Raw genomic sequence first — 27,303 nt, 5'->3', positions numbered from 1 at the left:
TCTTGGTGGCCAAAATGACTATCTTAAAATCATGGATTCAACCTAACCCTCCTACTTTATCAGCTCTTAAAATGGAGCTCAGGTCGCTAATGTATAAGGAACGCATGGATACAGTCCTACAACATTATACCCCTAAAAAAGTTTTTTTGACAAATGGAAACTCTTTATAGAGCAGGAATTTGTGGACGAGGACATTCAACATTTTATGAAGCCCTTTAGATATACGGATTGGTACTTGGAGGCGGAAGTAGCACAAACTTTGGGTAAATTAAAAATAATGGAACAGCCTATGTTAGGATGTTGAGAAATTATATTTTATATATTTTCTTTACTTCTTTTTTCTTTTTTTTCTTTCTTTCTTTTCTCTTCTATTATACAGTATGGACTTTGATATTGTGATTGTTTTCTATTCTTGTATGACTTGATGGTTGTAAAATTTAATAAAAAGAGATTTAAAAAAAATATATATATATTTACTGCTTGCCAGGTTGTATGACCCTTGATTATTACTAAGCAAAGAAAAATGGCTACAAGACCTTGGTCAACTTACAAATGAGCAGTGTCTCGAAAAACTTAAAAGATTACATCAGACAGTGGCGTATCCACAGTGGGTGCACTATGTGCAGGAGCGGGGGGGGGGGGGTGAATCCCCAGATGGGGCCCACTGTGCTCTCACACACTGCATGTTCATGTCAGCTGCCTGTGCTCTTTGCTTCTTCCCTCCTCTCCCCCCCCCCCCCCCCACTGCTGCCGCCGCCGTCATCATCTTTGCAATCGTCGGCTGCTAGGATCACCTGCGTCCTAGTAACTGGTAACACACTTACCTAACATGCACAGGAGGATGAAACTTCCTCCATGCATAGCTGCTCCATCTCCTAACTCCATATCCCACCCTATAATGTAATATGATTCTGATCTAAGGGCGAAATCTAATCCAAGGGAGGGCTCCTGATCTACGGGGCATTCTGATCTCGTGGGCACTCTAATATAAGGGGGCAAGCTGATCTAAGGAGGCACTCTAATCTCCCCTTAGATCTAAGAAGGTTGCTGATCTAAGTTGACACTCTAATCTAAGGGAAGGTGCTGATCTAAGGAGTAGGGATCGACCGATTATCGGCAAAGCTGATATATCGAGGGCCGATCTGCACTTTCCGCGATATATCGGAATCGGCCATTAAGGTGACCGATATTGCTGATATTTCAGGAAAGTGCTTGTACCAGAGTGATGCCTGCAGCTAGAGGCATCACCCCGGTACCGGCGTCCATAGCCGACGGTCGGCTGTCTTGTAATGACAACCGATGTGGCTGGAAGGCGCTCGGCTGTCATTACAAGGAGCGGGAGGGGACCTCCCGCCGCCTTCCGCGGCTTGTCCGGGTCTCCCATCCCACCTGGAGACCCGGGCATCCAGCCTGCACAGGGGCCGAAGACCCAATCAAAGCCGCACTCGACTCTGATCGGATCTCTATGCAAAACCCATAAGTGATGTCATGGCATCACTTCCGGGTATTCTGTGCCAGTTTAAAAAAAATGACAGCATTCAAAACAGCCAAACTTTCAAAACGGCGTTTTGAATGCTTTTAAGTGCAGAGGAGGGGTTTGAGGTCTTTTAGACCCCCAGATCCTTCCACAAGAGTACCCGTCAAGTTAAAAAAATGTAAAAAAAAACATTTTTCTTTTAAATGTAAAAAAAACATTTTTCTTTTAAATATAAAAAAACATCTTTTTTTTAAATGTACGAAAATATCGTCCGATACCGATACGCGATGACCAAAGTATCGGTATCGGCAATGAAAAAACGATATTGGTCGATCTAAGGAGGCACTCTAATCTAAGGGAGGGTGCTGATCTAAGGAGGCATTCTAATCTAAGGGAGGTTGCTTATCTAAGGAAGCACTCTAATCTAAGGGAGGGTGCTGATCTATGGAGGCACTCTAATCTAAGGGAGGGTGCTGATCTAAGGAGGCACTCTAATCTAAGGGAGGGTGCTTATCTAAGGAGGCACTCTAATCTAAGGGAGGGTGCTGATCTATGGAGGCACTCTAATCTAAGGGGGGGGGGGTGCTGATCTATGGAGGCACTCTAATCTAAGGGAGGGTGCTGATCTAGGGAGGCACTCTAATTTTAGGGAGGGTGCTGATCTAAGAGAGCACTCTAATCTAAGGGGGGGGGGGGGGTTCTGATCTAAGGAAGTGTACTCCAAGCTAAGGGAGGTTGCAGATTTAAGGAGTTACTCTAATCTGACATGGGTTGCTGATGTAAGGAGGTACTCTAATCTTACATGAGGCCCTTTAATCTATGTGGGGAATCCTGATCTAAGGGTGGATTCTGATCTAAAGAGGCATGCTAATCTAAGAGGGTATGCTGATCTAAAGGGGACCCTGATTTAAGTTGGGATTCTGGTCTAAGGGGGGTCTCTCAATCTAAGGGGTATTTCTGGTCTAAAAGAGGACTCTGATCTAAGGTGGGGCTCCTGAACTAAGGGGGGACACTGATGTAGCAGGTGACTGATCTCATGGGGGAATCCGTTGTGAAAGAGAACTAATTTAAGAAAGGACTTTGATCTAAGGGAGGACTCCTATGTGATTCGTTGGTTCAAATTCCAACCACGGTACTACCTGAATGGTGTTTGCATGTTCTCCCTGTGTGGGTTTCCTCCCACACTCCAAAGACCTACTAATTAGACATGTACAGAACAAAAAAATTTGCTTCATTTCATTTCGAATCGTTATTTGCATAAATTTGTTTAGTTAAATTAGTTGAATCTGTTTACTTTGTTTTCGGAAATTCTTTTCATATTCGAATCAATTCAAATTTTATGAATTCAAATAGTTTTCAAAATAATTTTGAATAGTTTTCAAATTCGAAAAGTTTTCAATTTGTTTTCCGAAGACAATAAAATAGAAAAGAAGATAAAGGAAAAGAATAGAAAAAAATAGAATAGAAAATAATATAACAGAAAATAAGAGTAGAATATAGTAGAAAAGAAAAGAACAAATGGAATAGCAAATAAAAGAACAGAATAGAAAAGAATATAATTAAAAAACAATAGAATAGAAATAATGTAACCATTTCCCAAAATTCAAATAGAATCAATTTGAATAGAATGGAAAATAATAGATTAGAATAGAAAATAACAGAATAGTATAGAAAAAAACAGAATAGAATAGAAATAATAAAACCATTTCTATTTAAGTTTGAATTGATTATATTTGGATTTTGGAAAATGGTTATATTCTTTCAATTCTTATATATGCTATTGTTTTCTTTTTTTATTCTATTTTTTATTCTATTATATTCTATTCTATGTTGGGTCGCCCTGACACCGCTGAGGCAGCTGACATCTTCCTTCAGCAATCTCTTCCGGGTTCGGTGGCTCCGGAGTTGTGAGTGCCCGGAGCCGCGATGACGTCACTCCCCTGTATGCGCGCGGGAGTTCACTTTCCGGCAAGGAGCTCTGAAGGTCTGCTGGACTTTCAGAGCGCATGCTCCGCTGGTGTCAGTGGCTTGCATGCAGGGCGAATATCTCCTTAACCGTGCAGGTTTAAGAGATTTTAATTTTATAATAAGGCTTACCTGTAGGTAAAAGTTAAAAAGCGGAGTATACTACCGCTTTAATGGAAAAAGTTAAAATTCTCTTAAATGATTGTGCTGAGTGTTGTAAATGTCTGTCAAACTCAGGTTTCATGTAACCATGCACCTTTAAGATCCTCCTGAGCATTCTGTGCATCACGCGCTTAGCTTTGTTACTGATGGTTGTTTGTTGAGATGGGGAGATGGTAAGAGATGTAGGACGTGGTTGCAGTGTGGCATTGCTCTGCCTTTTTGCAGGTCCATACCAGGGCCCAACCTATGTTCTTACACACAGGACCACTGCATTCAAAACATGCCCCTGACCTCAGATGTTGCTTTCTTAAGACCTACCTAGTTCTTCCTATCGCAAGGAGTATACTGGACTCCCAGATGTATCACTTTTCTCATAGAGATTCCCTGTTGTGCTCTAGATCCACATGAGGACAAGGGGAGATATATATATATATATATATATATATATATATATGTTTTGGAGATGGCCAAAAGTGGTTCAATACTGGCAAGGCGTGTTCGATATTGCTAAAGAAGTTCCATTTACAATGCTCTCCTGAGCCAATAATGGGTTTCCTATGAATTTTGTAACTCCCTGTGATGACCCTTATTTGAAATTATTAGTAACCAGAACCCTGTACCCAGCTAGGAAAACAAAAGCAAAGTATTGACTACTATCTCGACCAATTATTGCTTGACTTTAAACAGATAAGTTGAATTCTATCCTATCCTTTGTGCCCTGACCCTTGCACCACCTACACCTACTGAAGTTTAGAAGACTATGACCCCCTAGGATGGCAACTGAACTGACCTCTTTACCATTCTCGATTTGTATTTACTATTATATACACTATATTGTCAAAAGTATTGGGGGGCTTGACTTTACATGCACATTATTTTAATGGCATTCCAGTCTTATGCCCCGTACACACGTGCAGATTATCTGAAGACTTACCTTTTCTATGTAGTGCAAGGGCCTGCCGGATTGCATACAAATTGAAAGTGTTTAGGTTTGACCTCATATTATATGGTTTTGGTAAGTCTGCAGACAAAAGTCTTCAGATAATCTGCACGTGTGTACGGGGCATTAGTCCGTAGGGTTCAATATTGAGTTGGCCCACTCTTAGCAGCTATAACAACTTCAACTCTTCTGGGAAGTCTGTCCACAAGGCTTAGGAGTGTGTCTATGGGAATCTTTGTCCATTCTTCCAGAAGTGCATTTGTGAGGTCAGGCACTGATGTTGAACGAGAAAGCCTGGCTCGCAGTCTCTGCTCTTATTCATCCCAAAGGTTGAGGTCAGGACTCCATGCAGGCCAGTCAAGTTTCTCCACACCAAACTTGCTCATCCATGTTTTTATGGACCTTGCTGGGGGGGGGGGGGTCCTCTGGCATAGAATGCATTAAGGTAAAAACTAAGGCTTTAGAATCACTTTAATACATCTTCAAAAAAGATTAACATGTAATTCACAAAAAAGTTTTAAAATGTGAATATTCCCAAATTTGCAAAATTCTACACTTTCAATGCGATCTGATGTGCTCCGGAGAAGAAACCTCCACCATCCAGCCAAAAGGCAAACACTCACCTTCACAGACCCTCAACCCTTACTACTAAAGTTAAAAATTCATATTTGGCAAGCACTATTACCCAGAAAACGCTTGGGATAAAAACAAGGAATTGTCATCTACAATCTGATCCAGCCTATATGTATAGTCAAATGTTGCTCTGAGGAACCACAAAGCCCAGCTTCACATATACATTAAATGTTTAGACAATCCATTGACGTCTTTCATCTTTCAAGCTGCAGCCCCCCCATCCTCCTCTTGCTCCTCGGACTTTCAGCCAAGCTCCTGCATCTCCTACTCTTTGGCAAAATAATGAGAGCTCAAGCCACGACTCCTGTATATGCATTAAAACATACTTTATTGCTTGCATTTCCTTGTTATTTATAATTTTCTTTTGTTCATAATTATAGCACTTTTATCTGTAACCTCATGATATATTAACATGATGTGCTCTCTAGTTGTGTTTGAAGTCTCTCTGCAATTAGTAGATGGAAGGTTGCACTTCAAGTCTCCGGAAGTGTAGGCTTTGTTGTTTTTCTTCTTGTTTTGTCTGTTCTTCTCTTTTTCTGTAACTAGAAAACTGCAAACATTGAAGTTTTCTCTTCTTCAATAAAAAATCTTCTGATGAAAAAAAACTCTTTGGCCAAGTCACACATATCTCTTCTAAAAAAAGCACCAAAATGGCAGCCTTCTTGGGTGCAATCCTCATCGGACAGTCACATCAGGATTTATGAGCACACTATATCCCTTCCTTCTTTTTATACACATTTTAATTAGTAGTGTAACTATGGCTGTTGTTATGGTAGTGTAACTTTCACTTATTTTTCTTTTTTTTTATATTACTGTTTTTTAGTTGGGTGGCACAATTGGAGACATTGAGGGAATGGCATTCATCGAAGCTTTCAGGCAATTCCAGTTCAAGGCAAAAAGAGAGAACTTCTGTAACATACATGTCAGCCTTGTTCCCCAGGTAGGTAAACAATTGTTTTTGTATTGAAATAATTCAAAGATGATGCTTGTTATCCACCAGAAAAAAAAAAATCCTCATTATTAGAATTATTATATCACAATAGAAAGGCAATTACCTGCATTGTACATGTTGAATGCCCCTTCTTTTTGTTAGCAAAATTAGCACACACAGCCCAAAGATTTAACGCAATTGCTTTTGGCCTCAAGATTAAGTGGAACTTTAGTCAGAAAATTTGGTCCTGCTAGATCGTTTTATGCTGGCCCCTTTTGTGGGTATAGCTACAGTATCTCACAAAAGTGAGTACACCCCTCACATTTTCGTAATTTCCCGGGGTGGAAAACTGCCAGGCGGATTACCTCAGTCGGAAGGCGTTGGACCAAGGGGAGTGGTCCCTTTATCCGGAGGTGTTTCATCAGTTGTGTCTCCCATGGGGCAACCCCAAGGTGGATCTGTTGGCGTCCCGGGTCAACAGAAAGGTGCAGAGGTTTGTGGCTTGGTCACAGGATCCTCTGGCAGGTTGCCACAGACGTGCTGGTGGCCCCGTGGGGTCAGTATTGTCTAATTTACGCCATCCCTCCTCTCAAGCCTCTGCCAAGACTTCTACGCAGCATTGAGGCAGAAGGGATTCCGGAGTGGCTCTTCGTCGGGCTTAGTACGCTGATCTGGTGCGGCTGGTTGCCGACATTTCTTGGAAGCTTCCTCTCAGGGAGGATCTGCTGTCCCAAGGACCGATCTTCCATCCTGCTTTACAGTCGCTGGCTTTGACGGCTTGGCTGTTGAACGCCAGGTGCTGAAGAATAGAGGTTTATCTGGATCAGTGATTCCTACACTGTTAAAAGCTAGGAAATCTACTTCTAAGAAGATCTTTTTTTCAGGTAGGCTCCAATTGTTTTGGTTGAGCTCCTGTTGCCTGGTTGGCTACTGTTTAGCCTTGGGAATTTTTTTGCTGTTCCCACCCCTAGTTCGTGGAAGACATGCATTGACTGGTGTTAGTCTCTTGGGGTTCATCCTCGCTTCTTCTCGGTGGCTCAGATCTTGACCTTCCTTTCAATGGGGGGTTGAACAGAAATTGGCCTTGGTTTTAGCTTTGGCGGTGTTCTTCCAACGACCTTTGGCCACACACTTCCTGGTGTGTACCTTTCTTCAGGGTGTCCGACATTTGGTTCCCCCAGTGCGGTCTTCGTTGCTGCCTTAGGACCTCAATTTAGTGCTCAACCTTTGGCCACACACTTCCTGGTGTGTACCTTTCTTCAGGGTGTCCGACATTTGGTTCCCCCAGTGCTGTCTTCGTTGCTGCCTTAGGACCTCAATTTAGTGCTTTCGGCCCTCCAGAAGCCTTTCTTTGAGAATCTTCAGGAGATTCCCCTGCTTACACTGTCCCAGAAGGTGGCCTTTTTGGTTGCTATCACCTCTGCCCGCAGGGTGTTGGAACTTGGCGGCTTTATCTTGTCGTTCACCTTACCTGGTGATTCACAGAGATAAGGTGGTTCTTCGCCCCTGTCCATCATTCTTTCCAAAGGTTATTTCTGATTTTCATTTGAATGAAGACATTGTTTTGCCTTCCTTGTGTCCCAGGCCTAAACATCTGAGGGACATTGCCTTGCATGCCTTGGATGTGGTCTGGGCAATTTGGGTGTACCTGGCAGCTCCGGGATTTTTCAGGAAGTCAGACTCACTATTTGTGCTTGCGGATGGGCCTCGTAATGGGTTGTCTGCTTCCTCTGCGACCATTTCCAGATGGATCAGACAGATAGTGTAGATTCTATCAAGGGTCAGGTTCCTCCTTTCTCTGTTAAGGCACGCGCTACTAGGGCGCTAGTGCCTCCTGGGCCTTCTGTCATCAGGCGTCAGTGACGCAGGTTTGCAAGGTGACCTCCTGGTCATCGGCGCACACTGTCACAAAGTTTTATAAAGTGGACGTATTTGCATCTGCGGATGCTTCTTTTGGCCACATGGTTTTGCAGGTTGCTGTTGAGAGGACCTGATCCTCTTCAATGGTGTATTGTTTTTTTCAGGTGTGCTCCTGTTGCCTGGTTGGCTACTGTTTTTCCTTGGAAATTTTTATACTGTTCCCACCCCTCATGTTTAACACTGCTTTGGGACGTCCCAACGGTTATGAACATATGAAGTTGTGTCCGTCAATGAACGAAAGAGAAAATGGGATTTTTGACTTACCGTAAAATCCATTTCTCTGATGTTCATTGACAGACACAGCACCCACCCCTCTGTGGAGTTGTAATTCTTCTGCCACTGCTTGTAACTAAACTGAGTGCATATAGCAGAAAGGGGGAGTATACCCCCTGGGACTGCCCATGGGCGTAGCCAGACTTTTTTTCTGCCTAGTGTCCTACTCCTGTATGGGGCAGTATACCCCAATGGTTATGAAGGTCCGAAGCTGTGTCCGTCAATGGACATCAGAAAAATGGATTTTATGGTAAGTCAAAAATCCCATTTTTATATTCGCACATATTTGTATGGAGTGCACCTTAAGTCGGTGGTGAATATTATTGTTGTTAATTTATGATTTACAATTTATTATTGATATTCTTAATTCATTATTGATTTATTATTCATAATATTTCATGCTCCTTCATTTCAATTATTAAATTTATTCCATACATACTCTTTTACATACTGCTTACCAGTCGATCATATAGAATTTATATTTCTCACATTCTATGCATATTTTATTGTATTTATTTTGATGATAAATTTAAGATTTATAACCAATCATTTTACTAATTATGCTCTTTCAAGTAATAAATGGCGACTGATAAGTGTATCCACAGGTATAATAATTAATTTCTTAATATCAGGCATCATTTATTATTATCTTATATAATTATTTTTTATCAATTTTCTAAAAATTGTAGCGTGATGGACATCCATTAAAAACTAGAAGCTTTTAGGTTTTTTTTTTTGTTTTTTTTTACAAGCTCTTTATTTGCTCATTTTCTCAAAGTACATTTTTAATGCTCTTTTGTTTGATCCTTAGCATTTCGATTTTGTAACATCCTTAGCCGCCCATCTAAGGGTTAACTCCAATCAGTTCAAGCCCCTATTTATTTCCCGGAGGTAAAGCTGACCTTAGTGGCTCTGGCACATCCAGCAGTTCTAGTCTCAATGGCATCCGGCTTCCTGGTGAGTCCAGCGGCTCTCTGCTACTGACGAGCTCCTAAAGGCCCGTACACACGATAAGGAAATCTGTAGGGAAAATTCATCCGGCGACCGATCTGTCGATTTTAGGATTGTTAGTATGGTGCTTTCGACAGCTGACTCCAACTTTTCAAATGACAAAATCTTGATGTGCAGGCTATATAATTTTTGTCGTCCGTCAAAACAAAGTCTGATTTTCGTCTCATTAGTACAGATTTCGATGGAAAAAAATCTTAAGAGCAAGACTAGGCATGCTCAGAGACGAAAGAACACATACAAAACAATCCAGCACATGACATCACTTCTGAAGTAGAATTCTGTCGTACGGGAAAATTCGTATGAAAATAACCTCTTCACTTTCCACATCAGACTAGCATGCCACAAAAAATGGACGACAGATCGTTCGATAATCTGATCGTGTATATGGGGCTTTACTCCTTGCAGACTTAGCCAATCCATGTACCCATCCATCCATGTTCTGGACTACACCAATCTATGATATGACCTGACAAAGTGCATCAGCGTTGTTTTTATTTATACTCCAAAAATCTACTTACTGCACTATAGGGGCACCTGGTGCCATTCTCTGTTTATTTACCCAAAAGAGCTTTGGCCATACGGCATGGTAAAGTAGTAATGGGGAAAAGACCGGCACCATGTAGACTATAAAAAATAAGGCCTAAAGTAATAACACTATTGCTGATCTGGTAAAGTGGTTGTAAACCCTTTTATACACTCCAAAGTGACAAGCCTCAGATGGTATACAGAATGGTAACAAATCCTCTCACCTATGTTGTACTTGTTTATCTGCAGTCTTCTCTTCTGTACAGCTGTTCAAAGTGCAGAGTTTAGACAGCATATCTGAGCTGCAGGTGGCAGGGATCTGATGTCACACACTGCACAGCATACATCAGGACAGCAGAGAGATGGGTGTAGTTTGTGACCTGAGTAGAGGGAATGGACACACCCCCCTTCTACACAGTTGCATTGGAAAACATTCACAGCTGAAGCTGTCACTCACCTTCTGTGTTCTGGAGGGGGAGGTGAGGCCATCTACCAGAATTCTATGGTGTGGGCATAGACGAGTGACTCCTGCAGATATCATTGGGAAAGAGATTAGACTGAAATCACACTAGGTGCTTTGGGTTGAGTACACACTATAGAGGAATTTTGTTCCTTTTTAATTTCAGAGGTTTACAACAGCTCTAAAGTACTTGGTAGATGCAATATATTACCAAAAGTATTGGGACACCTGCCTTTACACGCACATGAACTTTAATTGCATCCCTTAGTCCGTAGGGTTCAATATTGAGTTGGCCCACCCTTTGCAGCTATAACAGCTTCAACTCCTCTGGGAAGGCTGTCCCCAAGGTTTAGGAGTGTGTCTATGGGAATGTTTGACTATTCTTCCAGAAGGGCATTTGTGAGGTCAGGCACTGATGTGGACAGGAAAGCCTGACTTGCAGTCTCCGCTCTAATTCATTCCAAATGTGTTCTATTGGGTTCAGGTCTTCCATGTTTTTTTGGACTTTGTTTGTGCACTGGTGCGCACTCATGTTGGAACAGGAAGGGGCCATCCCCAGAATGTTCCCACAAAGTTGAGAGCATAAAATTGTCCAAAATATCTTGGTATGCTGACGCCTTAAGAGTTCCTTTCACTGGAACTAAGGGGTCTAGCCCAACCTCTGAAAAACAACCCCACACCATAATCCCCCCCTCCACCAAATGATTTGGACCAGTGCATAAAGCAAGGTCCATAAAGACAAGGATGAGTGATTTTGGGGTTGGGGAACTTTACTAGCCTGGTCTCAACCCAAGAGAACACCTTTGGGATGATTTAGAGTGGAGACTGCAAGCCAGGCCTTCTCATCCACATCAATGCCTGACCTCACAAATGGGCTTCTGGAAGAATGGTCAAACATTCCCATAGGCACACTCTTAAACCTTGTGGACAGCCTTCCCAGAAGACTTGAGGCTGTTATAGCTGCAAAGGGTGGGCTGACTTATTATTGGACCCTATGGACTAAGACTGGGATGCCATTAAAGTTCATGTGCGTGTAAAGGCAGCTGCTCCAATACTTTTGGTAATATAGTGTTGTGACAGGTCAAGACTCTGTCACGGTGAAAGTGGTAATTTAAAGGACACAGAGTGTGCACATTGGCTCTGTCCATGACTACAGAGTGTAGATGTGCAGTGGAGAAAACTGCTTTTTCAGCTTTCTCCAGGTTTTGGTATTCCTGGATGGGGCTCTGTAGTTTCGAGATTTCATAGTGTCTTGGGAGGGACGGAATCACCAACCCTGTGTTCATGTTTTGTGGATGACCAGCAGGGTGTGTGCTCAGGTGCACACAGCCCTTATAATGAAGGTCTAGGAAGACCTCAGGGCTCCCAGTTGGAGACTACTTCATCCAACAGACTGGAGATCTGTTCATGGGGAGTCAGGAGGGCTCCAATACACTCTGGGAGTCAGTGGCTGCAGGTGGCATCCAGAACATGTGTGTGTGTCTGAAGAGACAGGAGACGGCCTGAGGACCAAGGCCACAGTGAAGCTGTCAGCTTCAGAGAGTCCATGGTCTGTCGACCAGCATAAACTGCAGAGGTACTGCCACTGAAAAACTGCACGAGAGCGAGAGAGCCAGGTGGGCTGGTATTTACAGTTTTGTATTTACTGGAGAAGAACCCCTGCGTGGGAAAACCTATGTTACGTACTGTTTATTTTTGCCTTTAAAAAAAATGGGCTACCAGGCCCTTAAAATCTAGTACCTGACTACAGTGAAACACTGGAAAAACACACCTGCCACTGAGCTAATGGTCCCCCATGTTACAGTGTACATATAGCTAGTTCAAAACATTACTACTATGAAACAAACAAGAAAGGAAGTGGTACTAATGGAAAAAGCTATAATGTAGCAAAACTTTTCACAAGATCTATTAATGTATCACAAAGTGCAAATTTATGTCCTGTATATGTCCCTCAATAAACCCACAGTGCTAAAATATAAAAGTTGACAATGTTTTCATAAATAATAAACTTTAGGATCCTGAAACTATATCCCAAGTCAGCAAAACGCCCCTTTCACACAGGCTTTCTGATCCGATCCACCTGTCAGTTTTTCAGGGGTACCTGATCGGATGCTCCATGCACCCTGTGGGGCAGCGGATGTCAGCGGTGACATGTCTGCTGACACCCGCTGCTATCCGATCCAATCCTATCTGTGAAACCAGACGGATGGAGACCCTATTCTCCATCCGTCTGGAGGATCGGATAGGATCAGATGAAAACGGACAGGCGGTCCGTTTTCATCTGATCTCCCATAGAGGAGAATGGGGATCTGACAGGTCCATCTCTGCACAGTAAGCGGAGACAAACCTGTCATCCTCCTGCTCAGCGGGGATTGGTGGATTGATCCCTGTTGAGCAAAACGGAGTCCGCCGGGTGGAAAGCCCATGTGAAAGGACCCTTATTTTAAAACACCGTGGTAGATAAACACAACATTCATGTCCTATTAGGCTTGATGATTTCAACTAATATATGAATCATAAGGTTTTGTCAGCTCCGTGAGATTGCTAAGGACAACCTAAGTTATAAGGAATTTTTGATTCAATAAATGTGCATCCCCTCCCTCCCCTAGTCTAAAGCCTCGTACACACGCAACGATTATCGGCCGACCGATCGGCCGTCTTTTGTCCAGTGTTGTTGTGTTGGTTGAAATGTGCCTAGACTGCACACGAATTTTGTCGGCCAACAAAAACCAACTTAAGAAGTGATGTCATGTGCTGGTTAACTTTCTGTGTGTTTTTTCTTCTCTGAGCATGCCCAGTCTTGTTCATCTGATTTTTGTCTGCCGAAATCTGTACTGACTGACGGAAAATCGGCCATTCTGTTGACGGCCAACAAAAATTTTTATAGCATGCACACCAGATTTTGTTCGGCCGAAGAGTCGGAGTCGGTTGTCGGAAGCATCATACTAACAAGCCGACAATCGGCCGATCGGACATTGGCCGAAAATTCACGGTCAACAATCGTTGCGTGTGTACGAGGCATAAGTCTTGCTTTACAGAGGGTTACAGAAGGGTCAAGATATCAGGACAGACTCAAGAACAAATGCTTATTGTACTTTATATAAAATATATTTCTCAATTTTAATGAATACATAGCTGTATTTATTGGCATATTTTCCATTATTTGCATGAAGTTGGCTTTAAGTGGCACATATTGTAAACACATTAATATTGCCACACTGCCTATTTAATGAAAGGGGAAATGTGCTGTACATTTTTCAGCATTTGAAACACTTGAACAGACTCTCAGCAACCATTTTCTGATGTCAAATTCAATTTACTTTAATGCTAGGTGTTGAGGGAACTAATCTACTCTTGGGAGACCATTAGTCAACAGCATACTTTGAAAAGATTTCAGATTTAAAATCCTGAAGTATAACATAAGCCGTAAAATGAAAATGAAAATTCTCAGTGCTAGTGTCTGAGTCCCTCTGCATAGCTTCTTTCATATTAATGGAAGGGAATATTTTAGGAAAGAGACAGGTAGAAAAATAGTTCCATCATTGATTTGTTGTAGAATGACAATTAGTTCTGGTGACCAAAGCACACATATCGAAACATACTGCAGGGAATTTGGGATGGTAATGATCTTGTGTGCACTTCATCCATTGCATATGGAGATATGTACAGTATAAGGTTTGTCACCACCTATTCTTGTTCTTGTAGAGCCCCTTGAAGCAGTAATAAACGCAAACATTTATTATATTGTAGCTTACCAATTCATAGATGTGATGGCTGCATTTGTTTTATTTTTAGGATTTCTTTCTTCTATTTTCATCTGGTGATCCAGATGCCTCTGCATTCAATTATTACTGATTTTAGTAAACTTAAAGTGAATGAAAAATATCAAAGATGTTATACTTACCTGCTCTGTACAGTGGTTTTGCACAGAGTGCCCTGGATCTTCCTCTTCTCGGGTCCCCTCTTCTGTGCTCCTGGCTCCTCCCTCCTGTTCAGTGCCCCCACAGCAAGCAGCTTGCTATGGGGGAACCCGAGCTGAGTTACATCTCCCTGCATCCATTCAGACACAGAGCCGTGACCTGGCCCCACTTCCTCTCTCTCCTGATTGGCTGACTGACTTTGACAGCAGCAGGAGCCAATGAGGGGAGTCCAGGGCAGCTGAGACACTCCTGCAGCATTGCTGGATAAAGATGGGCTCAGGTAAGTATTAGGGGTCTAAGGAGGCTGCTTGTGTTTGCACAGTACATTAAGGTGCCATTCAAAATGAATGGCACATCGCATGGCCAATTATTTGTTAGAGTAGCGCACGGATGTTAGCCAGCCTAACACTGACTCACACAATGGCATGGTGCTATTGATTTTGAATTTATAATAATTTCTGAAGGTTACAGCCCTATAGAGCCTGGGTGTTTGCTCAGCTCTTCTAAGCGCTTTTCTCCTGGCAGGCGTCAAAAACGTGCCAAAAGCTGCATTTTTACAAAAGCGTTTAGGCTCTTTGGCATTCATTTATTTAATTGGCCAGAACATTAATTTATTCTGGCCACTAAAATGAATGAACGCTTCACTCAAGTGCTTGATGCACCTAGCGTTAATGCACGATTAGATGCGTTTACACACGTTTAGGTGCGTCAGGCATTTTATAGCGACAAAACGTTTCTATCCTGAATGCACTGGTTCTGTTTTTTTTCTGCCTCTAAGCTGTAAACACCAATGTGTACATGACCACATAGGCTAACATGGAGGGGTGTTTAGAGGCAGAAGAAAAAAGTCAGATGCCCTTAACATTGCCATTTTTGACACCCAGTGTGCACGAGGCCTAAAAAAGGGTAATTTCCCCACATTTTTTTTTACAATTTAGCCAGTTCAAAAAGCTTTTTGAAGATCATATCCTTATTTCCATTCAGTAGTTAGATTCATGGGTGTCCACAGAACTTTTTTCAGGAGGAGGCATAAATTTAAGGTCACCCATGCTCCGCCCCTACAGATCCCCCTTTAGAGCAGGCCAGGCCAGGGTCCTCCATATATCCCCCTTTAGAGCATGCCAGGGTCCCCATAGATCCCTCTTTAGTCTTACCTTTTCACCTATATTCCCTGTGCTGCCAGGTTTATCAACACCACCAGGAACTCCAGGCTCTCCCTTCAAAGAAAATATATATATTTAGCCAATATGACCCCCTTTATAGCAGGTCATGATCCTCATAGATCCCCTTTAGAGCAGAACAGGGTCCCCATAGATCCCCCTTTAGAGCAGATTAGGCCAGGGTCCCCCATAGATCGCCTTTAGAGCAGGGTCCCCGTACCTTTATGGCACTTTTCCACTGCAAGTACCGGCTCGGCTCTACTCGGCCCTGCTTGGCCCGGTTTGCTTTTCCACTGCTGGTACTGCCTGGTATAGTGTCGGAACGGTTCGGTACGGTACGGTATAGGTTTGCTTTTCCACTAAAGTAGTACTAAAGTTAAGTGGGTGGGATAACAACGGGGTGGGTGGGATTCTCTGACCAATCAGTGGCTAGTAGTGACTGCATGCAAAGGATTGTGGGATATGGTACCAGTTTGGTACCTGTTGGAACCACAATCGAGTAGGTACTGTTTTTTCAGAGCGGTACTGTTCCATGCAGTGGAAAAGCAAACCTATACCGTTCCGTACCAAACCGATCTGACCCTATACCATGCGGTACCAGCAGTGGAAAAGCACAAAAGCGTGCCGAACCGGTACGGTTCCATGCAGTGGAAAAGCGCCATTAGAGCAGGCCAGGGAAGAGTCCCCCATAGATCCCCTTTAGAGCAGGGTCCCCATAGATCTCCCTTTAGAGCAGTCCAGGCCAGGGTCCCCCATAGATCCCCCTTTAGAGCAGGGTCCCCATAGATCTCCCTTTAGAGCAGTCCAGGCCAGGGTCCCCCATAGATCCCACTTTAGAGCAGGGTTCCCATAGATTCCCCTTTTAGAGCAGGCCAGGAAATTCCCTTGCGGATGCTCATGGTTAGATTCCACTTGTATTAAAACCATGATAAATCTGTAAAATTGGTCTTTGCAAAAAAAAAAAAAAAAAAAACATTTATTGGGATGGCGGTGTGGGGAGAAGCATTACTGTCTTTCACACATGTGCGGTGTGTTCCTGCATACAGGTTTTTGTGTGATTTTTCTGTAGTTAGATTCCACAATTTTTGTATTAAAACTATGATTAATAAAATTAGTTGCATGCACAGTTGCTATAATAGTATTTAGAGCTAATACAAGTTTATCTGTGGATTTTGTTGGGGTTTGCTACTTTGCGTCTGTTGCATTGATTTTGTTTGCATGGATTTTCCAAAAGTAACAGTTTTCTAGTTCACTGGTCTGTAGATTGATGCTTTCGCTGAATGATCAGTGAATATTGTCAGTGAACCGGCAAAGTAAGAAGTCAAAAATATGATTCAGTTCACAGTTTCTTTATAAGTGGCAAATATTGATGATACACTAAACTCTGACTTGATATCCAAAAAATAAAAACTAAATAACATCTATTTTCTGATATTTCCAAGATTTAGTTTGTGTACATTCATAAATCTTTAGGAAAATATTAGATATGGATATAAACATATGGGAAAGCCTTATCCAATGTGGCTGTGACTTATCTATAGAAACAATCACACTGGTTAAATATAAACTGTTTATTTACTTCATTATACTCAACTAAATATGATGTTTTTCACCTAAATATTTCATATTTATTACTTGTAAGCAGCAGGTGGGGAGTGTGACTGGCTAGTTTTAGAAAGCTGATTTACTACTGCGCTGCTAATAGACCCGTATAGCCTGCATCTGAACAGCAGGAACTCAGATTATACGCACAACTGATTGAAAGGCGGGATACCTCTCTCCCTCACTGTTCAAAAAAGAAAACTGTGAATTTTTCTATCTGCAGCAGCCGTCAAATGCAGAACTAATGCTGGGCTTGTTATTAGAAAACAGAGTAATGTGAATGCATTTCATAAATTGGCAAGAAAAAGTATGCACACCCCTTGGAATTAAAGCAGTTGTAATCTTTTTTTTTTTTAAATAAAATTATGAACATGGTACACTTACCTGCGCTGTGCAATGTTACCCTGACCCCCCCACTCTGGCCTTGCTTTGCTGCCTCAGAGCCTGAACCACTTGCCATCATGGAGGGTAAAATGTATTCCCAAGTTTACCAAGATATCCTCCAGGATAATGTCAGGCTGGCTGGCTGCTAGCTGATGCTTAGTAGAAGTTGGGTGATGCAGCTGGACAATCACCCTAAGCATCAAAGTAAATCCACCACAGAATGGCTTCAGAAAAAGAAAATGTGCCTTTTGGAGTGGCCCAGTCAGAGGCCTGACCTTAACCCCGTAGAGATGCTGTGGAATGACCTCAAAAGAGCCATTCACACCAGACATCCTACAAACGTGTCTGAGCTGAAGCAGTTTTGTCAAAAGCTCAAGCTCTCCAGCAGAATGTCAAGCTCTCCAGCAGAATGTATCAATTTCAATGAATGAGACAAACCACTTAACACTGGCAAGGGTGAATAAAATCATCAGCTTTTAGTTAAATAACGCAAAACCTTTATCCCAAACGGAAAAAAAAAACTGTTTGCTATAACTGATTGTAAAGTGTGAGCTGAATTTTAGCTTCAATCTGTTAGCACAGGGATTCCAAAACTTCGGCCCTCTAGTTGTTCAGGAACTACAATTCCCATCATGCCTAGTCATGTATGTGAATTTCAGAGTTTTACAATGCCTCATGGGATGTGTAGTTCTGCAACAGCTGCATTGCCGTAGTTTGGGAATCCCTGTGTTAGCATATTTATATCTGCTAGTATTTTTAACACTGCTCTCCCCTCAGACTGACAATGTTACTGTCTGCTGTGTCTCCTTTTCTCCCTCATCCAGAGTGGGGGCACTCAGGCAATGTGTTATTGTCTAGATCACCAGGTGAAAACAGATGGGATAAAGCCTTAGAAAAAAAACACTGATGCAGCCACCACATCTAATTATTAGTAAGCTGATATATGATACATTTTTGGTTTTGGGTTTAATACCACTTTAATGCAGTGTGCCTTAAAGGGGATGTAAACTCGATTCATGAAATTTGACCTGGCTCTGATTTTCTGCTGCTCAGTTCTTTTGTTATCAGCATGATAACTTCTGACAAGATCTCCAACACTGGGAAGAGAAGCAGCTGAAAATTTGTGTTGGGGTGGGTGCTATAGATAGAGTAGCAGAGAGCTGGTCTATTCACAGCACAGCTCTGCAAGTATCTTTGTTGTTCTGCCTATGTGGAGGGGGGTGCCTTTCCTCCAATCGGCTGTCACACAGTGTATGCCAGGGCTCCACTCCCACGGCTGAAACAGGAAGAACAAATTCTAACATGATATACAATTTCTAAAGATTATAGCAAGCTGAAGACAGCACATATACATGTAAAAACTTATGTAGAGAGATTTGTTTCATCCCTGTGTATCATCTGAGGCTGTTCACTTCTCTGGGTATATGTGAGGGTTTACCTCCACTTTAACATAAGTACATAGTGTAAATGGGCCCTAAGTGTGAGCTCCTCTAAGGACTCGTACACACTGCAGCTCAAAGAAGCCGCTCCTACAGGCTTTTGAGCTTCATTTTTTTTCTGCCAGGAAACTCCCCTCCATGTTAGCCAATGTATCCATGCACACTGTGGCTTTTTCTTTTTTTTTTTTTTTTTTTTAATCAAGAGAAAAAGCTTTATTGAGAATGGCAGAGGTTATTAAAACATTGCACTAAAGGTACATGGGTCACTGTGAACAAAAGGTACAGCCACACGTGGTCTCAGAATACAATGCTTTCCAATACAAAGTAAACATAGTAAAAAAAAAGCAATAAAGCCATTCCATACAGAACTCATAACTAAACATAAGAAAACAATTAAACCAAACCAAACAGAGCTTGCTGCTATCGTCTCAGCTGCCATAAGCTCACCGCCACCTATAGAAGCAAGCGATTTAAGACAAGTTGGGGAGGAGCCACCGCAGGGGAAGCTAACCAGCAACCCCAGATGCCCTCGAATTTCAATTTTCCTGTGATAGTAAGGGTCCTTTCACGTATCAGAATAGAATTAACAGAATGGATCCACTGTGCACTAGTGGGGGGACACTGTGGCATTTTCAGTTTACAGGCATATATGCTGTTACAGGCAGAAAAAAAACCCCACCAAACTCGCGCTTTTGAGAGGAGCTTTTGAGCAAAAAAAATGCTTAAGTGCCCAAAAATGCACGAAAAAAGCATAAAAAAATCTTGAAAATGCAGAACAAAATAGGAAAAATTAGCCGAAGGAAGGGTTTGTGGGAAAAAAAAAAAAAAAAAACCATGCCAAAGAGCACAAAAAAGCACAAGGCTTCTTCAAGCTTTTTGGCAGAGAAACAAAATCTCAAATGCCTGTAAAAGCAGTTTTTTTTTTATTTTTGAGCTACAAGTGTGCATGAGCCCTAAGGCTGGCCATACATGTTCAATATTCTTGTACAATTTTCTGTTAGATTTACCAAAAAACATATAATATGAGATCAAAACTAAACAACACTTTCAATTGTATTCAGTTAGGCAGGCCTTTGTACTACGTAGTTGAAGGTAAAGCCCTCGTACACACGTAACGATTATCGGCTGACCGATCGGCCGTCTTTTGTCCAGTGTTGTTGTGTTGGTTGGAATGTGCCTAGACTGCACACGAATTTTCTCGGCCAACAAAAATCTACTTCAGAAGTGATGTCATGTGCTGGTTTACTTTCCGTGTGTTTTTTCTTCTCTGAGCATGCCCAGTCTTGCTCATCAGATTTTTGTCTGCCGAAATCTGTACTGACTGACGGAAAATCGGCCCTTGTATTGACGGCCAACAAAAATTTTATAGCCTGCACACCAGATTTTATTCGGCCGAAAAGTCGGAGTCGGTTGTCGAAAGCATCATACTAACAAGCCGAAAATCGGCCGATCGGACGTTGGCCGATAATTCACGGCCAATAATCGATGCGTGTGTACGAGGCATCAATCTAAAGAAAATTGTACAGAGAATTGTAAGAAAATTGTATAATGTATGGCCAGCCTAACACTATTGTTAAGAATTTGTGTTGTGTGTGTAATTGTAGAACGTGTTTGGAGTATTTAATCTGTAATGCACACATAGAATGCCCAATAGATGGCTCTCCCACTCTTTATTTCTTCTCAGTGAGATGCTTGGCTCCCTTTATATATACATTTTAAACTGTAATCTCCCCAGCGTCACAATCACATTTAAATGAAACAAAATACTACATGTACTGAAGGCAATTTCATATCACTGTAAAATCAAGCAGTATTGTTTGAGAAACGTACAATGCTTATTTTGTAGGGCAAAGTACATAAACGGATGGCAGCCAATTACAATATACGTTTTAATTGCTCTGACAGTTACATCTTGAAGCGGAAATTAACTGTACCTGACCACCACAAACTGAAAGCGCTATTTAAATCATTTTTTAAATTTAAAGCAAACTTGTTTATCAATCCATGTCTCCACGCTTTTTTTTAATAGTTTGAACAACACCCCCCCAGGGCAGACGGGGTGGTGGTGGATGTGCTTAGCTGAGAAAGCCCCCCCCTCTCCCTTCCTCCAGATAGCAGGATAAAAAAGGCCCCTTAACCACTTTAAGACCGGAAGAATTGCCCCCTTAATGACCAGGCCCTATTTTGCGATTCAACAGTGCATTATTTTAACAGACAATTGTGCGGTCATGCAACGCTGTACCCAAATAGAATTGATGTCCTTTTTTTGCCCACAAATAGAGCTTTCTTTTGGTGGTATTTGATCACCTCTGCGATTTTTATTTTTTGCGCTTTAAACAAAAAAAGAGCGACATTTTTGAAAAAAAAAAAAAAAAAACAATATTTTTCACATTCTGCTATATGACATTCTCAAAATAAAAAAAAATCTAAATTTTTTAACATTTTAGGCCAATTTGTTTTCTGCTACATATTTTTGGTAAAAAAAAATCGCAATAAGCGTATTTTGATTGGTTTGCGCAAAAGTTATCGCGTCTACTAACTATGGGAAAGATTTCTATGTCATTTTTATTGTTTTTTTTTTTTTTTTAATAGTAATGGCGGCGGTCTGCGATTTTCTTTTGCAGGACTGCGACATTGCGGCGGACAGATCGGATCCCTGGCTGACATTTTCGACACTTTTGGGGTACCAGTGACATTACTACAGTAATCAGTGCTATAAGTATCCACTGTTACTGTAATATGACACTGGCAGGGAATGGGGTTAACAGTATAGGTGATCAAGGGGTTAAATGTGACCCTAGGGGAGTGATTCTAACTGTGGGGGGGCGTGGCTTGTGAAATGATCACAGAGATATGCAATGCTATATAGAAGGATCACGGGCACTCTGTGATCATTGCAGGGAGAAGGATGGGTGGCTGTGTTTACAACAGCTGCCCGTCCTTCTCCCTCAGCGGGGAGCGGTCAAGAGTGTCAGGCGGCAATCGGAGCCGCCAGACACGCGCCGGCTTCCCAGCTGACGAGCAGGGGGCGGGAGCGCGGCGACGTGCGCTCGTCCCCTAGCTCCTCCCAGGCAAATCACGTATGCATACGTAGTTTTGCCTGGGAGAGCCACTCTGCCGCCGTATATATACAGTATGCAGTGGGCAAGTGGTTAATGACTCTTAGGATGTATGACATCATTTTGGCCTAGACCAGAAACCAAGAAGCAACTAAAGAAATGTAGAAAAAATAAACTAAAACGCATAAATGGAATATAACTTCCTATCTATTTACTAATGCTTGCAGCATAAGGATTAAAAATAGTTAATGTTGATTGAGAGAGTTTAGTTCTTTTTTTGTGTTGTTACTGGACTCTGTATGTTAATATTTCTTTTTCTGCTGTCTTATTAGATGAACACATTAAAGTTAAAAATGTATTTATTATGCAATACTTCAACTTTTGTATTTTTTTGTGGCAAGTACAAAATTTAAAGGACATTGAACTCAATAATGCTGCTTGAAACTAACAGTAATGCTGCATAGAGAACACTGTAGGATGTATGAGTGTACCTTCAACATTAATGTAAAACTGTAAACCGATAATCAATGCAAATACTGACTTTTGAAATCTCATTACTTGTATAGGATTAAGCACATAACCCCCACCTATGAATTTAAAAAGCAGCAATTGGCTATACCCCAGAAGTCGCGGTGTTTGGAGGTCTACAGCCTTGCTTTGCAAAAGGTTTACATTAATGCTGAAGGTGCACCCCTGCTTCTGATGGTGCCAACTATGCAGCCTAGCTAATATTTTCAATCGGTTTCTGAATTATAGGTTTGTTTAAAGTGAATCACGCTGTTGTGAGAGCATTTATTAATAAAAACGAATGCAGGATGAGTAAGTGTGAAAAATGATGAGTTGAAAGTCAGTATAGTGGGCAATTTGTTGTAAATTGTCATCACTTCATGCATTAAAAGGTGTATGTTCAACAGACTCACTCCATGTTGATAATTCATCTAACTATGTAAAGGATATTTCTAGAATGCCATCAATAAACAAGTATCATTGGAGGCTAGAGTGCTCTGCAAAATCACATTTTAGGCTGCAAAGGTATATAGTACAGGCATCTAAAGACCTGGATATTCCAATTCAGTACCGCATCAATATCAAAGCTTGCCTGTCCACCTTACTCATCAGTGCCCTCCTATGGGCCAGATGGGCAGCCTATCATAGTGATGGACCAATAAGAATGTGTGGGGGGGAGATGAGAAGCCTCAGTAATGCTTGTTAGAGTCAAAGATTTGTCTTTTCAGATTAGCAAAGCATTTGGGAGGAGCAAGGGATCTGAAAGCAGTCACAGGTACACTATATTGTCAAAAGAAATGGGACGCCTGCCTCACATGCACATGAACTTTTATGGCATCCCAGTCTTAGTCTGTAGGGTTCAACTCTTCTGGAAAGACTGTCCACAAGGTTTAGAAGTGTGTCTATGGGAATTTTTGACCATTCTTACAGAAGCGCATTTGTGAGGTCAGGCGCCGATGTTGGATGAGAAGCCCTGACTCGCAGTCTCCGCTCTAATCCCAATGATGTTCTACTGGGTTGGAGTCAGGACTCTGTGCAGGCCAGTCAAGTTCCTCCACCCCAAACTCACTCATCCATGTCTTTATGGACCTTGCTATGTGCACTGGTGTGCAGTCCACTGATGCGATGTTGGAACAGGAAGGGACCATCCCCAAACTGTTCTCACAAAGTTGGGACCATGAAATTGCCCACAATGTCTTTGTTTGCTGCTGTGCCTTAAGAGTTCCCTTCACTGGAACTAAGAGGCCAAGGCCAAGCCCAACCCCTGAAAAACAACCCCACGCCATAATCCCCTCTCCACCAAATGATTTGGACAAGTGCACAAAGCAAGGTCCATAAAGACATGGATGAGCGAGTTTGGGGTGGAGGAACTTGACTGGCCTGTGCAGAGTCCTGACCTCAACTTGATAGAACACCTTGAGTTGAAGCTGTTATAGCTGCAAAGGGTGGGCCAACTTAATATTGAACCCTACGAGCTAAGACTGGGATGCAGTGGCGGAGCTAGACTTTTAAAACAGGGGTGGCAAGGTATTATTTTGGGGGTCAATATACAAAGTGTCATTTAGTGTCAGATTTGTCCACCGCAATGTCGCAGTCCCTCTAATAATCGCTGATCGCTGCCATTACTAGTAAAAACAATTCAAAAATAAAAAGTTCCATAGTTTGTAGATGTAATAACTTTTTTGCAAACCAATCAAAATACACTTAGGATTTTTTACAAAAAATATGTGTCAGAATACATATTAGCCTTACAGGTGGCGGACAGAGCATGCAGACAGGGTACAGGTGGCGGACAGAGCATGCGGACAGGATACAGGTGGCGAACAGAGCATGCGGACAGGATACAGGTGGCGGTCAGAGCATGCAGACAGGGTACAGGTGGCGGTCAGAGCATGCGGACAGGATACAGGTGGCGGACAGAGCATGCGGACAGGATACAGGTGGCGGACAGAGCATGCAGACAGGATACATGTGGCGGTCAGAGCATGCGGACAGGACACAGGTGGCGGTCAGGGCATGCAGACAGGGTAAAGGTGGCGGTCAGAGCATGCAGACAGGGTACAGGTGGCGGTCAGAGCATGCGGACAGGATACAGGTGGCGGACAGAGCATGCAGACAGGATACAGGTGATGGACAGAGCATGCGGACAGGATACAGGTGGCGGTCAGAGCATGCAGACAGGATACAGGTGGTGGACAGAGCATGCGGACAGGATACAGGTGGCGGAAAGAGCATGCAGACAGGATACAGGTGGTGGACAGAACATGCGGACAGGATACAGGTGGCGGTCAGAGCATGAAGACAGGATACAGGTGGTGGACAGAGCATGCGGACAGGATACAGGTGGCGGACAGAGCATGCGGACAGGGTACAGGTGGTGGTGGTCAAAGGATACAGACAGGATATAGGTGGCGATCAGAGGATGCGGACAGGATACAGGAGATAGCAAGACAAAGATTGTGAACATCTGTGATTCTGTACATTCTCACCACTGCCATTCTTGTATGATAACTGCTGCCTGTGCCTTCCAGTGGACATCACATCGATAGCAGCCAGCCAAGCAATGGATGCATGTTGCAGGCCAGGTGGTGGGACTCATTCTAAGTTAAAACTAGCATGCATGCTTACACTCTGAGTCCTGATGCCACTCACTCACTTACCAGGGGGCTGCAGCCAGGGCAGGGTGTGCTCAGTGTCGGCTAGTGGCACTGGTCAGGGCTTTGTGTGTCATATCCATTTGGGGTGGTCGGGTCCGCGCTGTCTGTCTTTCTTGCTGGTGCTGCCACAGTCCTTCGGCTCCCCCCTGCACTGTTCACACCACAACAAGTCAAGTCTCCGACTCCTCCCATCCGCCCGCCGCGGCTTGGCGCCTCCTGGCATTTTAAATTTTTTAGGCCGGCGCCCGTGCAGCATGACATCATCAGTGGGCGGCGCGGTTGGCAACACTGCTCATGACAGGACGATTGTCCGGTCTTCCTGTCTTGGTCTGGGATGGATTGGCGCTCCCCTGTGTGATTACTCCGCTCCTCCCTCCCTCTGCCTACCAGCTCTCCATCCGCCTCCCTCCGCAGCTTCCGTACGGCGATCCATTCCCCTGTGATTCCTCCGCTGCCATGCACCCACTTAGGATCGGGTTAGCTACAAGGGTGGCAAGGACTTCTTCTGGGGTGGCAATTGCCACCCCAGCTAACCCTCTGGCTCCGCCACTGCTGGGATGCCATTACGTTTTTGTGCATGTAAAGGCAGGTGTCCCAAAACTTTAGTCAATATAGTATATGTGCCTGTATATCATAGCTGTTTTCAGACTTTTTTCAAACTAAGTCCTTTAAACTTGCTTTTTACTGCATTCTGTTCTCCAAAGAGAGGTATATATTGATAACATTATAAGACTGTACTTGTTCATTTTTCAAAGCAATTTATCAAGCCTTTGAACAGTTTCTGTGGGCCCATAAACCTTTAAGATTGACATTCTGCAAAGATAAGGGAGAAATTGCATTACCTGATATCTCTCTATACTATTCAGCCTGTCCTCTCACGATAGTGGTTGATTGGTTCCGACATGGTGACATGAAACAATGGGTACTTCTGTGCCAAGATAAAGTCCCCATCTCTGTAAAAACTCACCCTGTGATTGATACCAGATGGGTTTATGTAGAAAACTACGCAGAATATTTCCCTAACCCCCTTCTCTCTCTTCTCAGAAACCCTGCTCTTCTACCAGGGGTTGAAGACCTACTACTTCCTATAAAGGAACTGATACCGAGCACACTTCTTCCAGACAACACAACACTGACCCTCACTGGGGCAATTGACATCAGATCCCTGTATCTCATATCTAGAGGCTTTCACAATTATCCCACTTTTTCCATTCCCCTCCAACAATTTCCTCATTCTCTAGACCACTCACACAATTTGAAAGAGTGTGTAACTCAAGAGCCACTTGGACATACAGTTTCAATCATGTAAAACATTTTGACCCCCCCCCCCACCCCCACCTAATGAAATGGGAATCATATCTTAATCTCCAGTTGACTCCAGAACAAGGGGACAAAACGCTATATTATGCCCATACAACATCTATAGAGATGAAGTACCAAGGATCGAGTTTTAAAATCCTCACCCGATGTTATAAGAACTCGTATTTTACATGCTATATTCCCAATACTCCCTAACATTTGTTGGAGGTCCAGTTCAGATTCTGGCAATATCTTGCATATCTTCTAATCTTGCCTTGTTCTCTATTCCTTTTGGACCACTGTTCACACCACTTTACAGAGATTTACTGACTATCCTCTTCCACACAAACCAGCTTTTTTTCCTGTCGCATCATAACAATATCCTCCAACACACAACAGATCAGTTCTCCAACACTTTATTATTGCTGCCAAAAGTTGCCTTTCGAGATGTTGGGAACAACCACAGGCACCTCCCATAGCTATGTGGGTAACAAAAGTGAATGAGACAGAAAAAATGGAAAATTGAATTGCCCCTGACAGAGTCACACAAGACAAATGTAAAAAAAATCTGGTTCTACTGCAATGAGTTTACTTTCACAACCAAATACTTTCCTTTCTTTCAGCCCAGCTACAAGATAACCCTACCAGAGACAGATCCCCCCATGCCGGTCATGAGAGGGTAGGGGAAAGAACTCACCAAATACAAAGAGATTTCCAAGCGCAAACCTACCAACCAGCCAGCGACCAACCGAATTGACCTGTCCAGGGCTTTTCTTCCCATAAAATAGTTGCAGGAACTCAATCACGACCCCCCACAACCTTCCTTCCCCCACCTACAAACACACCCTTCAAACCGCATCAAAAAGTGGGTGTGGACAACTTTCACTAAGGGTGGAAGGGTCTTAAAGGGGCATTAAATACCAGGAAGGCATAGTAAGTACAGAGTGCAGAGTTGGGGGGGGGGGGGGGGGGCAGTTGG

The 27,303-nt window shown here is 42.8% G+C and overlaps 1 protein-coding gene across 1 annotated transcript in view; it reads left to right on the top strand.

Moving 5' to 3' along the window:
* The window catches only part of CTPS2 (CTP synthase 2), a 459,116-nt gene that overhangs the window by 55,932 nt on the left and 375,881 nt on the right, over positions 1-27,303 (top strand). Inside the window, exon 6 of the mRNA XM_082245048.1 lies at positions 6,001-6,117. Coding sequence (XP_082101174.1) covers positions 6,001-6,117 — 117 coding nt within the window. The remainder of the gene's footprint in view (positions 1-6,000; positions 6,118-27,303) is intronic.

This window comes from Pelophylax lessonae, assembly GCF_965119305.1.
Source record: "Pelophylax lessonae genome assembly, chromosome: 2".
NCBI classification, from domain to species: domain Eukaryota; kingdom Metazoa; phylum Chordata; class Amphibia; order Anura; family Ranidae; genus Pelophylax; species Pelophylax lessonae.
The sequence above is the reverse complement of the archived record's forward strand: the minus strand, read 5'-3'. Positions and strand labels throughout refer to the sequence as shown.